At 38.4% G+C, this 14982-nt stretch overlaps 1 protein-coding gene across 1 annotated transcript; it reads left to right on the top strand.

Moving 5' to 3' along the window:
• The first annotated feature begins 3424 nt into the window (after window positions 1-3424).
• LOC130965749 (uncharacterized) lies at window positions 3425-10187 on the top strand. The gene is made up of 3 exons (XM_057890510.1): window positions 3425-3580; window positions 8583-9074; window positions 9657-10187. Exons 1-3 carry the CDS (start codon window positions 3425-3427, stop codon window positions 10185-10187), a joined length of 1179 nt encoding a protein of 392 aa, XP_057746493.1.
• Window positions 10188-14982: the final 4795 nt, after the last annotated feature.

Below are 14982 nucleotides of genomic sequence, written 5' to 3'. Positions count from 1 at the left end.
CTTCTTTTTATCTTATTTGATTTTCAGTTGCTTGAGGACAAGCAACAATTTAAGTTTGGTGTTGTGATGAGCGGATAATTTGTATACTTTTTGGCATTGTTTTTAGTATGTTTTTGATATGATATAGTTAGTTTTTAGTATATTTTTATTAGTTTTTAATTAAAATTCACTTTTCTGGACTTTACTATGAGTTTGTGTGTTTTTCTGTGATTTCAGGTATTTTCTGGCTGAAATTGAGGGACCTGAGCAAAAATCTGATCCAGAGACTCAAAAGGACTGCAGATGCTGTTGGATTCTGACCTCCCTGCACTCGAAGTGGATTTTCTGGAGCTACAGAAGCCCAATTGGCGCGCTCTCAACGGCGTTGGAAAGTAGACATCCTGGGCTTTCCAGCAATATATAATAGTCCATACTTTGCCCAAGATTTGATGGCCCAAACTGGCGTTCAAAGTCACCTCAAGGAATCCCAGCGTTAAACGCTGGAACTGGCACCCAAATGGGAGTTAAACGCCCAAACTGGCACCAAAGCTGGCGTTTAACTCCAAGAAGAGTCTCTACACGAAATTTCTTCATTGCTCAGCCCAAGCACACACCAAGTGGGCCCGGAAGAGGATTTTTATGTCATTTACTCATTTCTGTACACCCTAGGCTACTAGTTTCTTATAAGTAGGACCTTTTACTATTGTATAGAAATCTTTTGATCACTTTTAGATCTCTAGATCATCTTTGGACATTTTAGTTCTTAGATCATTGGGAGGCTGGCCATTCGGCCATGCCTAGACCTTATGCTTATGTATTTTCAACGGTGGAGTTTCTACACACCATAGATTAAGGTGTGGAGCTCTGCTGTACCTCGAGTATTAATGCAATTACTATTGTTCTTTCATTCAAATTCCGCTTGTTCTTTATCCAAGATATCACTTGTTCTTCAACATGATGAAGGTGATGATTGACGCCCATCACCATTCTCACTCATGAACAAAGTGACTGACAACCACTCTTGTTCTACAAGCATCTGAGGCTTAGTGAATATCTCTTGGATTCCTGATTGCACGATGCATGGTTGATCGCCTGACAACCGAGTGCTCGCCTGACAAACGAGCCAACCATTCCGTGAGATCAGAGTCTTCGTGGTATAGGCAAGAACTGATGGCAGCATTCAAGAGAATCCGGAAGGTCTAACCTTGTCTGTGGTATTCTGAGTAGGATTCAATGATTGAATGACTGTGACGTGCTTCAAACCTGTAACCTACTGGGCGTTAGTGACAGACGCAAAAGAGTTATTCTATTCCGGTAGGGGAGGGAACCACACCGGTGATTGGCAGCACTGTGACAGAGTGTGTGCATTAGCTTTCACTGCGAGGATGGGAGGTAGCTGCTGACAACAGTGAGACCCTATACGAGCTTGCCATGGAAAGGAGTAAGAAGGGTTGGATGAAGACAGTAGGAAAGCAGAGAGACGGAAGGGAAGGCATCTTCATGCGCTTATCTGAAGTTCCTACCAATGAATTACATAAGTATCACTATCTTTATCTTTTATGTTATTTTCGTTCATCACCATATATATCTGAGTTTGCCTGACTAAGATTTACAAGATGACCATAGCTTGCTTCAATACTAACAATCTCCGTGGGATCGACCCTTACTCACGTAAGGTTTATTACTTGGACGACCCAGTGCACTTGCTGGTTAGTTGTGCGAAGTTGTGTAATGCCATGGTATTGAGCGCACCAAGTTTTTGGAGCCATTACCAGGGATTATGAGAGTTGTGAAAAAGTATAGTTCACAATTTCGCGCACCAATCTATACCCATGATTGAGAAGGAATTGATCAACATCAATTTATGAGAATTTGCATCTCTGATCCCTAATGATCCTTTCCATCATTAATTCTCATTTCTTTTGCTCTTTAGTTATCTTGAATATCCACTACCCAATTCCCTTCTATATTCTTGCAATTTAGTATTCTTGCCATTTACATTCTGTTTTCTATTCCTTGCAATTTACCTTTCTACTCTCTACAATTCTGCAATCTTTCTATTCCTTGCAATTTATCTTTAATGTCATTTAAGTTTCTTGTACTTTAAGTTTCAGTTATTTACTTTCATTTTTCTTCTTTATTCTAGTTCTTTAAATTCCTTGTCATTTAACTTTCCGCAATTACATTCAAAAATCAAATCTCATGAATTCAAAACCATGTTTGCTTGACTAAATATACCATTTAACTAAAGTTGCTTAATCTACCAATCTCCGTGGGATCGACCTCACTCTTAGTGAGTTTTATTACTTGATACAATCCGGTATACTTGCCGGTTATACGTGAAATATAAATTTTCGCGTATCAAGTTTTTGGCGCCGTTGCCGGGGATTGGAAAAGATTGACAATGATTAAGTGAATGGTAGTTTAGATTAAGCATTTTCTTTGTTTTTGCTTTGTACAATTCTTTTAATTTTTTGTTTTCTTTTTGACACTAAGGTGTTTGTGTTATTGCCTCACTAAGAAATCTTCATCTGAGACATGCATTTCAATTGCTTTGGTGATTGTGTTTTACAAAACTTAAATGGAATTTATCTCATCTTTTGATCAAACAAACTTTCTGGGATATCACCCACCACCACCGATCTCTAATGGTGGCTGGAAATATCACCAAGAAAATATAAATTCTGAGCACTCCAATTCATGGAGATTTGCTTCAGAGACACAAGATGAGCAAGAGAATCATATGGGATACCAACCAGGACCACAAAATGACTTATATCATTATCCTCATGGTGGATGAGAATATCAACAAGAAATGATGGATCATGAGCAATCAACCCAAATGGGATATGCCCCAAGGTCACATAATGATCAAGCAAGTTACATGGGGTATTTTCCACTACCACAAAATGATTCAAGTTACTATACTAATTGTGGTTGGGGATATCAAGAACAAGGAATGATGGAGTTTGAGCAATCAAACCAAATGGGATACTTCCCAAGAACACAAGATGATTCATACTCCTATGAATGGGACAACTATCCGAATTGTGATTGGGAAGGACAAAACCAAGGAAAATTCAATGTTTCCTATCCCATCCATCAAGAGCCATCACCTCTTAATTATCCAACCTCACCTTCAAAATTTTCATATCAAAATTCTTCACCAACTGAGTTTGCCTCAACACAAAATTCCTTCCAAAATCCATACAATTCAATTCATCAACCAAAAAATACATTTGATTACCCACACAATTCATTCCATATCCCTCAACAATACTTCACCACAACATCCACAATTCCACAAAATATACCCCAACCTTCTCCTCTCTTGCTACAAATAGAACAATGCCTCCAAAGTTCCCTAGAAACTCAAGAGAGAACTAGAGAATTCTTGGAAAGACAAGAACAATATTGGAAGGAACGAGAGATCCTTTTTGAGAAGATGGATGGACACTTAGAACTTAGCAAGGAGGATGAAGACCAATTTGTTGGTGAAGAAGTGGAAAAAGAAGAACAAAAGGTCCCTGTGTCAAGTGAAAGTGCAATGAAGGATGAGGAACATGAGCCAAGGATTCCATGTCCACAGAGGCTAATTGAAGTGATAATGGAACATGAAGATTCCCTCCTAAAGGACTTAACGGAAAATCATAAAGAAGAAATAGAGGAAGAAAATCAAGGAGATTCACATTCAATTAAAGCAGAGAAGTACATAGAGGAAGGGCTCATGGAACCACCAATTCAAGAGGCTCTTCATGAAGATAAAACTCCAATAATCACACAGCAACCATGTCTTGACATCCAAGAAGTGAAGGCAATTAACAAAAGCACCAAGAAGAAGATTGTGACTAAGATACCAAGGACAACATTCAAGAGAAGGTCAACTGCAACACATCCTTCCCCTGAACCAGCAAGCAAGCTCAATCAAGCTATGTCCAAAAGGAGGCTTGCTGAGAGGAGACCAAGAAAGGGGACAACAGCTGAAACTTCTCCCCCCTTGAAGTCATTCCTCTTAACCAACTAGAAGAAGAGGAAGAAAGTGAGGAACAACATGTCAAGCTAATGACACTAAAAGAGCGCTTGTTGGGAGGCAACCCAACCTTGGGTAACGTTTTATTTCTTTGTCTAGTTCATTTTTTTCTGTCTATTTAGTTTAAATTTCAATAAATTGGCATATGATCACATTCTAAGTTTGGTGTTGCCCTGCAACAATTTATTTTCAATCCCCTTGGATGATTGCATCAATTCTACATGGAAGTGTCACACTAAGATTCTAAGTTTGGTGTGCCACTTAATTTTTATGCAAATCCTCCAGCAACACCACTTGTCTGCATAATCATAATGCCGCTGTAGTGTTATATTTTTTTTTCTAGTTAGACAATTTTAGTTTTCTTGATTGTTTTAGTCATTTCCTTGTTTTTAATGCTTTCTTTTATTAATTGTGTTTGTTAATACATCACCCAGACATCCTTATTCATGACAGATTCTTCACTTGGTGATTGTATTTAACATATAACAGCTCCCTGTGTTTAGTTTTAGTTCAAATAAATTGACATATGGTTGTATTCTAAGTTTGGTGTTGCTATGCAACAAAATTTATTTCAAATCCTTGCTGGATACTTGCATCAATTCCAACTGAGAGTGTCACACTAAGTTTAGTGGGCCACTTATATCTTTATGCAATGTATCATGCACACCATCTTATTTTTGCAATCATAATGTCTTTATTTCTCTGTGCCTTGATAGTTATTCTTAATTTTGCTCGCTTCAACACATGTATCACTAACATTTCATTGTGTAAGACATTCATGATCTATCTTAGCCCCACAGCCACGGTTCTAATTATTGCTTGAGGACAAGCAATCATTCTAAGTTTGGTATGGGAAGTGGGAGAATGGGAGGAAAATGACAACAATAGAGAAGATGAATTACAAGGTTGTAAAGTTCTTTTTCCTCTCATTTGTTTCCAGCACTTTAAATTGCATGATTGTCTTATTACCTTCTCTGTATACATGAGTGGTATGAATAGGCATAGTTTGATTTCTAAATTGCAACATTCTACTGTGACATTATGACTACCAACTTGAGTTTTGTGAATTCAAAAGCAATAAAGTATCATGATCTTAAACAAACAAGGAATTAAAGAAGAATTTAGTATGTGCATACAAGTATTGGAAAACTAGTATGATTGATTGTTGCTCAATTGCATTAGATTTTATTTAATTGAAGTTTTCATCTAGGACATTTTGTGAAATCTTTTGAAAATCATGAAAACCTTGAAGAAGCAAATACAATTAAGGCAAAAAAAAGAGGGGAAAGAATGAGAAAGCTTAAGGCTCTGAGTGCCAATGACAATTCCATTGTTAAGTACTTGTGGTGTTTATGTATCAGGCCAAATGCTTGAAAACAAAACACTTAGAAGTCAAGGCTAGGCACAAGTGCAAAAGCACTCCCTCAAAGCTCAAGGTTCTGAGCATCAATGATTAGAAAGTCAAGAAAAGAAAAAAAAGAGCTTAATGAAGTCCTCTAATTCAAATGCTTGTGGTGCTTATGTATCAAGTGGTAATACTTGAAAACAAAGCATTTAGAATCGTAGCTTTGTTATTAACTCATGGGGCAAAGCACCCAAAAGGAGAAGCTAATAAGAAAATCAAAAGCTTGTTTCAAGGAAGAATTATAAGAAAAAGATTTCATAAAGTGAGCTAGATAGAAGCATCAATCATTTACATTTCTTTTGTGATTGTAGCATGCATAGAAAACTAGCTTGTCATGAACATTAACTTGCTATTCTTCTAACCTTGGATTGTCAATCTCTATTGCATGATTCTTTTCTTGCTTGAGGACAAGCAAGGTTTAAGTTTGGTGTTGTGATGCGGTCGTATATTTGCCATTTTAACTAGTTAGTTTAGTTAGTTTTGGCTTAGTTTCATTCACTTTCTTTGAAATAAATGAGCAATTTTGTGAGTTTTTCCTCCATGCATTCATGAACCAAGAACTAAGTGAAATCTGGCATAATCTATGCAAATGATTCAAGATGATTATATGCAAGTTGATGTGAATCATTCCCTTGAAAATTAATGCATAAGATGGCAAAACTTTGAGGAAAATTCTTTGGTTTATGTTAGGTGATGAAGCAAGAAGACAATGGAGCAAGGAAATCTTGGAGCATTGTCTTTCTCTGCCGCGCCCCACAACCACCGCGCGCCACCGCCCTCACCACCAATCACACCTCCACCCTTCTTCTCTCTTCCCCTGTGCCCTTTGCTGCCACCCTGTACTCACATCCCTTTGCCCCTACTTCCACCCTGGACTCACTGCTTTGCCCCTGCCCCCTGATGACAAGTCATCATATACCCATTTCTCAAGCTAATTTCACTTGTTTCACTAGTTTTTATGCACTTTCTTGCACCATAAGTAAGCAATTTAGAGTGGAATTGCATGTTTTATTTGAATCAAACAACCTCCATTTAATTGATGCTAAATCATAAGGTTTAAGCTAAATTTAATTGATTTTTAATTGATTTATAAACCTTGTGAATTTAGTGATACTTTGATTGGTTGTTTTGATTATTTGTAGGTGAAGAAAAGAAGAAAAGAAGGAAGCGTGGCTTAAAAAGTGTGGCCAAAGGAAGAAAATAGCGTGGCAAAAGAAGAAGAAGTGTGGCGCAACATTGAAGGAGGAAGCCACACTGCTCTCCACAAGAGCACACTGCCCTCCAAGGGAGCACAACAATGAACCAAGCATTCAAGGCTTCACTGCCCTGCCCTCTTTGAGGGCGGAGCACAATTCTAGGCCAAGAAATAAGGGAAGGAAAAATTCTGCCCTGCCCTCCTCAAGAGCAATTTCGGGCTCCTTATGGAAAAATTCAAGGAAATTGTTCTCCAAGTGCCATCCATGGGTTTCGAACCAAGCTCAAGAGGGAAGGAAGTAGCGTTCAAATGGAAGGAAAACAAGCCAAAATTAGCTTGTTTTCAACCTCCAAGGATCGAACATAAGACCTTGAGGAAGCAAGAAACTAGGCGCTACCTTGGCACCAAGAAAACCAAGAAAAAAGAGGCAACAAAAGCCATCCAGCAAGTTTCGAACTTGGGACCTCACCCAAGAACAAGGAAAGCTTGTGCTGCCCACAAGGAGGGCAGAGCAACATTCCTTGGTGCATGGCGCACAAATTGGCATAGCCAGCACGCACACATTGACGCGCAGCTTGGACGCACGGGCAGGGAGGCAAGGCACGCACCATGACAACATTGCCCTGCTCTCCACAAGGGCAGGGCAGCATCCTGATGCCCCTCCCACATTTGGCACGCTAGTTGGATCTCCATGCAAAGCTTCACTGCTCTGCTCTCCACAAGAGCAGAGCAGCCTCCTGGGAGCAACATGGGCTTATTTTCACTCAAAAATCCAACTTAATTCATTTCTTCACCAAATCAAAAAGCCCACTCAAAATTCTTAGATCCACAATAGAAAGTGTATAAATAGGTGTTAGTTAGGATTAGAAAAAGGAGCTTACTTTCATTTTAATTTTCATCCTTAGTCAACTTGAGAGCTCACTTCCCATTTTTCTGTTTTCTACAAAATTGGCTTGAGAATTGGAGGAGAGAATTCACTTCTTCCTCCTCTGATCTTTTTGTTTTCTTTACTGGGTTTTGTTTGAGTCTTGAGTGTGAAGAATTGAGGAACTTCTGTCTCAATCTCCATTTAAGATCTCTTTAATTTTCATACTGCATAATTGAGTTAAATTCAATCTCCTTTACTGCTTCAATCTTTAATTTCTCTTTACTTGCTTTGTGAACTTGGATCTAGGAAGGCAATTGAGATCTAGACTCTGCTATCTAGTCTCTGGAGTCCTAAGATGTGATTTTCTCTTTTTGGTTCTTCTGCTAAACCACTGCTGCAATTGAATTTCCATTTGCTGTTTGAAGATCTAGTCAATTTCAATTCATCTCTTGCTTGGTTAATTGTTGCAATTTAATTTCCCTTGCTTAAATTCTGAAATCCCAGTCCTCAAATCCCTTCTTCATTCGAGCAATTTATGTTTCTTGCACTCTAAGTTACCGCAATTTACATTTCTTGCACTTTAAGTTTCAGTCATTTAATTTCTTGTTCTTTAAGATTCAGCACCTTTACTTTCAGTTCTCTTTAATTTCTGTAATTCATCCCTTTCCTTTTACATTTCCTTCTATTTACTTACTGTTGGATACAAAATCACTCAACTAATACTTGATTCGCTTGACTAAATCAACCACTAAACTAAAATTGCTAAATCCTTCAATCCCTGTGGGATCGACCTCACTCTTGTGAGTTTTATTACTTGATGCGACCCGGTACACTTGCCGGTGAATTTTGTGTTGGATCGTTTTCCACACATCATGTTTTTGGCGCCGTTGCCAGGGATTGAAACAGATTGACAATGATTAAGTGAAGTGGAGGTCTAGATTAAGCACTTTTTCTTTTCTGTTTCTTTAATTTTTAATTAACCCACTAACTGTTTGAAGATTTGCCTCTATCAACTCACTAACTGTTTGAGATTTTATCTCAACTAACTGTACTCAATTTTCAAGAGTGCTGCTATTTGTTCCTTGTGATTGTTTGCATGTCACAGGAAAGCAGAGAAGTTCCAAATTCTGAAGGTCAAGACAAACAGACTATCAGAAGGTTGAGAAGAGAAGTCAGAGGGAAGAATACTATAGGAGAAGAAGTCTCTACAGAAGAAGAACATCATGACATGAAGCCCCCACTCATTACACTAATCAAGAACAATTGTTCCTATGGCAGAAATCCATTGGAGGATCCTAAACAGCACATATCCACTTTTCTGAAGTCTTGTGGTGCTATCAAACCCGATGGTATAGATCATGACACCTATAAGCTCTTGTTATTCCCCTTCTCACTAAGGGGTGAAGCTGCACAATGGCTTGAAACCTTTCCCCAAAGAAGTATCACTAGTTGGGATGATTTGGTTACCAAGTTTCTGGCCAAATTCTCCTCATCCCAACAGATCATCAAGCTGAAAGAGGGGGTACATCCATTCACACAAGGAGAAGAAGAACCACTCTTCAAGGCATGGGAAAGATACAAGAAGGCAAATGACAAAGTGGGTTTTCAAGCTTTCTATGAAGGATTAACCCCAGAAACAAGAAAAGTAGTGGACTACTTCTCAGATGGCCTACTCAAAGCGACAACAACTGCCCAAGGAACTGCAAATTTCAATGACAAAGGATTTGAGAAACCACAGAATGCAGTGTCAGAAAAAGAAGTGATGAATCTTGAAGGAGTGAATGCATTCATGAACCCGAGCAAACAAATGCACCATCAAACCCAGCAACACATGGAGCTGAGAGCTAGAAAAGTTGAATGCCTGCGTTCTGCTCCAGTGAATGCACAATTTTCACCATGGAGGCCCCATTCTTATCTGAGAATGGGGGAGTATCAACATCAAGAACAAAGAGGTTTTAACCAGGGCAAATCCATGACCACAAACAACCAACGTCACTCATCCAATAATGCCAATCAAAACCAATACTCACAAAACATGCACTTTCAGCCTCATAACAACTCACAAAATCACCATAACACCTCTGCAACACCCACATCTTATCCGCACAATACCTATGCAATTCCTTCACAAGGTTTCCCACATCAACCAGTTCATCTCATACATTCACAACTTTTTCAGAGAATCTCGGACTTGGAAACGATGATAAAGAAACTCATGGAAGTTCAAGTCCATGAGACCAAAAACCATATGGATGCATATAAGAAGCTTGAAGAACACATACTGCTATTGGCTCATCATTTTTCAAAAACAACCAAGAAGGGGGAAATCCCTTTCAACATCACTGAAAACAGACCAAATAACAACGAAAATGCTACAAAAAGGGAAGAATGGAAAAAGATCATAGAGGAAAGTAAGAAAATCTTGGACAAAGAAAGTACCAGCCAAGAAAAACACAACAAGGAAGTCCTACAAGGAGAGACAGAGGATAGAATTAGAGAAGATCAGAAAATCCCTACTAAGAAATTTTCACTAGGGGATAAAGTACTGCTAAACATTCAAACCATGAAGGTGTCCCCACAGCTGTCTGATCACTATATTGTGACTAAGATCCTTCCACGGAAATTCATAGAGGTTATCAAAGAGAACACTGGAAGGAAGTTCACGGTAAAGAAAGACAAGCTAAGGCACTATGCTCTTCAATTTCCATGATCAACAGAATGAAGGATGTCAAGCTAGTGACATTAAAAGAGCGCTTGTTGGGAGGCAACCCAACCTGAGGTAGTTTTCTTTTCATAGCTTTTTCAATAAAAATGTTGAATAATTGGTATGCATTGCAAGAAGCTAAGTTTGGTGTTGCACACCAAAACAATTTAAGGGAGAATGAAGGATTCTAAGTTTGGTGTTCCACCAAAATCTCATTTAAAAGAACATTCTCACTTCCTGCATAATGCTAGCTCCAAGCAATCAGACAAATTATTCAACTATTTAACTACTTTTTAGCTTTAATTCCATAACCTTTAGCAAGGACACAAGGTTTCACATATGGTTAAGTTGATGCATGAAAAATAGTGGCAAGGAACTAAGTTTGGTGTTCACACACCAAAGTAAGTTCAAAAAGCCATAATCATTTTGAGACTAACCAATTGCACAAAGGCTTGAGAAGCAAGCAACCTTTGAGAATTATGCAGGACATTAGTTAACCATTGAAGATATTGTGCAATCTTAACTCAAAGAGAACACAATAGAAGGAAGAATCAAATGGCCGCAACTTCAAAGGTTGTATCTAAACTTAATCCTTCCTGCTATGAATTATTTTGAATCTGGGAACCCTTATATATTTTGCTAAAGTGTTTATCTGGTTGCAAGTGGAATTGTTTGTTAAGAATGCTTATCTGCATAGTGCTTGTCATTCATTACTTAGCTTTGGATTTTGTTTTGTTTTCCATATGCTTGAATAAAAGAGAAATGTTTGAATTAGAAAGTAAATATCCAATGTTGCATAAGTTGGAATGGAAGTTAATGGTGGTATATGTGTTTGATTAAATGCATAACTCATGAAATAATTGCTGCATAATGTCATTTTCATTGAAGTGTGAGCTAGCTTGCTGTCATAAAGGTTCCTATTAGTAAAGAAAAAAAATCCCTTGAGAACAAAATAAAACAGAAAGAAAAGGAAGAAAAAAAAGCCAATGTGGCAAGAAAAACAAAGAATAAGGCTGGGCACCAATAGCTTGGACCCTAGGACACATGCCTGTGGTGTTCTTGTACTAGGATATGCTTGGACAAGTAAATTCTAAGGGGTATTTCAAAACCTGGCCACTTAGATCAACTGATTTGGGATGGCCAATTGAAAGTCCATAATAAAGAGCAACCTAGTTACAAAGCATTTAGTTATCCAAAGAGATGCTGGGCATCAATGATCCTAGGAGGAAATAGTGAGCCATGTGTCTGTGGTGAAGAAATGTTGAGTAAAAATAAAGCCAAAGGCTGCTGCAACATTTGACACCAAGCCTTCAAAGAATAATAAGCCTGTTAAGCAAAATAAGAAAAGAAAAGTTAGCAAGGGAGCAAGTAAAAAGTAAACCTTACAACAGCAAGCTTAGTAAGCCTTTGAGGAAAAGTGTATATTATGTAATAGCAAACAATAACTAAGTTATCATTGTCTGCATAAAAACTCCATGAATCAAGTTCTACTATATGCCTAATAAGGATATGTATGCTTTTCTTTTTCATTCCATTTCCTCTTAATTTTGATGCTTGCTTGGGGACAAGCAAGATTTAAGTTTGGTGTTGTGATGACAAGTCATCATATACCCATTTCTCAAGCTAATTTCACTTGTTTCACTAGTTTTTATGCACTTTCTTGCACCATAAGTAAGCAATTTAGAGTAGAATTGCATGTTTTATTTGAATCAAACAACCACCATTTAATTGATGCTAAATCATAAGGTTTAAGCTAAATTTAATTGATTTTTAATTGATTTATAAACCTTGTGAATTTAGTGATACTTTGATTGGTTGTTTTGATTATTTGTAGGTGAAGAAAAGAAGAAAAGAAGGAAGTGTGGCTTAAGAAGTGTGGCCAAAGGAAGAAAATAGTGTGGCAAAAGAAGAAGAAGTGTGGCGCAACATTGAAGGAGGAAGCCACACTGCTCTCCACAAGAGCACACTGCCCTCCAAGGGAGCACAACAATGAACCAAGCATTCAAGGCTTCACTGCCCTGCCCTCTTTGAGGGCGGAGCACAATTCTAGGCCAAGAAATAAGGGAAGGAAAAATTCTGTCCTGCCCTCCTCAAGAGCAATTTCGGGCTCCTTATGGAAAAATTCAAGGAAATTGTTCTCCAAGTGCCATCCATGGGTTTCGAACCAAGCTCAAGAGGGAAGGAAGTAGCGTTCAAATGGAAGGAAAACAAGCCAAAATTAGCTTGTTTTCAACCTCCAAGGATCGAACACAAGACCTTGAGGAAGCAAGAAACTAGGCGCTACCTTGGCGCCAAGAAAACCAAGAAAAAAAGGGGCAACAAAAGCCATCTAGCAAGTTTCGAACTTGGGACCTCACCCAAGAACAAGGAAAGCTTACGCTGCCCACAAGGAGGGCAGAGCAACATTCCTTGGTGCATGGTGCACAAATTGGCACGGCCAGCACGCACACATTGACGCGCAGCTTGGACGCACGGGCAGGGAGGCAAGGCACGCACCATGACAACATTGCCTTGCTCTCCACAAGGGTAGGGCAGCATTCTGATGCCCCTCCCACATTTGGCACGCTAGTTGGATCCCCATGCAAAGCTTCATTGCTCTGCTCTCCACAAGGGCAGAGCAGCCTTCTGGGAGCAATATGGGCTTATTTTCACTCAAAAATCCAACTTAATTCATTTCTTCACCAAATCAAAAAGCCCACTCAAAATTCTTAGATCCACAATAGAAAGTGTATAAATAGGTGTTAGTTAGGATTAGAAAAAGGAGCTTACTTTCATTTTAATTTTCATCCTTAGTCAACTTGAGAGCTCACTTCCAATTTTTCTGTTTTCTACAAAATTGGCTTGAGAATTGGAGGAGAGAATTCACTTCTTCCTCCTCTGATCTTTTTGTTTTCTTTACTGGGTTTTGTTTGAGTCTTGAGTGTGAAGAATTGAGGAACTTCTGTCTCAATCTCCATTTAAGATCTCTTTAATTTTCATACTGCATAATTGAGTTAAATTCAATCTCCTTTACTGCTTCAATCTTCAATTTCTCTTTACTTGCTTTGTGAACTTGGATCTAGGAAGGCAATTGAGATCTAGACTCTGCTATCTAGTCTCTGGAGTCCTAAGATGTGATTTTCTCTTTTTGGTTCTTCTGCTAAACCACTGCTGCAATTGAATTTCCATTTGCTGTTTGAAGATCTAGTCAATTTCAATTCATCTCTTGCTTGGTTAATTGTTGCAATTTAATTTCCCTTGCTTAAATTCTGAAATCCCAGTCCTCAAATCCCTTCTTCATTCGAGCAATTTATATTTCTTGCACTCTAAGTTACCGCAATTTACATTTCTTGCACTTTAAGTTTCAGTCATTTAATTTCTTGTTCTTTAAGATTCAGCACCTTTACTTTCAGTTCTTTTTAATTTCTGCAATTCATCCCTCTCCCTTTACATTTCCTGCTATTTACTTACTGTTGGATACAAAATCACTCAACTAATACTTGATTCACTTGACTAAATCAACCACTAAACTAAAATTGCTCAATCCTTCAATCCCTGTGGGATCGACCTCACTCCCGTGAGTTTTATTACTTGATGTGACCCGGTACACTTGCCAATGAGTTTTGTATTGGATCGTTTTCCACACATCACCCCCTGCTGCGCCGCCGTGAGCCACTGCCGCCACCACTCTCGGCGACAACTCTGTACCCCCTCTGATTAAGTCTTACCATCCCTCCTTTCCAGTTTCCAAATTCCTAACTCTGCCCCGCCTCCAGGTTACCAGCCTCTGCTCCAACTCTGTTTCTCTTGTTTTCTATTTTTTCATTAGTTCACTTTTAGTTAGCTAGTTAGAATTTGATTTTGATTGTTAGGTTAGATAGAAATTTCTGCTGTTAGGTAGCTAGGATGTGGTTAGAGGACTTTAGGCCTGATAATTGCGCCGTATTTGTTTACCTATTTGTGCTCATATTGATTGATTGCTGAGTGTTATAATCATGTGTTGCCATGATGTGCTTTGCATATTCTGCCATGCTTGTTGTTGCCTGTTGCATTCCTTGCTCCGTAATTGTATTGCTGCTGCATGGTTATGTGATTATTGCTTGGTCATTACTTTGTGGATTCATATGACTCCCCTGTTATTTTCTGCCTATCCGGGAACGTCCAATATTATGCCGGAATGCTGTCCGATTTTCCCAAAAATGTTTTTAACTTCACATTTCCACTTCGGATTGAACTTGGCATTTTCAAATTGATTTTTGCCTAACCAATACCAAGTTCAAATCCCGGGACACTTGGGCCAGATTTCTATTCTCATCTTGGTTCCCATGATCAGCAGTGACTAAAGGAACTTCAGGAAGTGCTTAAATGTTTCATTGAACCACAATTTGCAATTTCCTTTTACAATGTGCATTCTTTCAACATAATTGGTGTACCACCACTGTGTAATTTCTTTTTACTCAAGTTAATCTTCAACCTTCTCATAAGTTACACACATGCATCCCTTGCTTATAACACCGATTATTGTGAATCTCTTATCATAAGCTTTGGCATTCTCATATTCTCATGATTGTGAACATGATTGTTGTACACATTCTGTGATTCTTGTTTAATTAGGCTATTCTCCATCATACCACTAATTGTCAACCCCATTTTCTAACTCCCTAACTTGTCTAACCTACTCATTTCACTCCTCATTTTACTTAACTCTTTAATCGTTCTTTTGAGGTATGATGATGTATATGCCTAATACATGAGCAGTGTGTTACATTGTTTGAAATGTTTGAACTCTTGGTTTATGGTTATGTTTTCTGTGCTTACTTGC

This window comes from Arachis stenosperma, chromosome 3 (genome assembly GCF_014773155.1).
Source record: "Arachis stenosperma cultivar V10309 chromosome 3, arast.V10309.gnm1.PFL2, whole genome shotgun sequence".
Lineage (NCBI taxonomy): Eukaryota > Viridiplantae > Streptophyta > Magnoliopsida > Fabales > Fabaceae > Arachis > Arachis stenosperma.
Note: the sequence above shows the minus strand (reverse complement) of the source record. Positions and strands in the feature narration are given on the sequence as shown.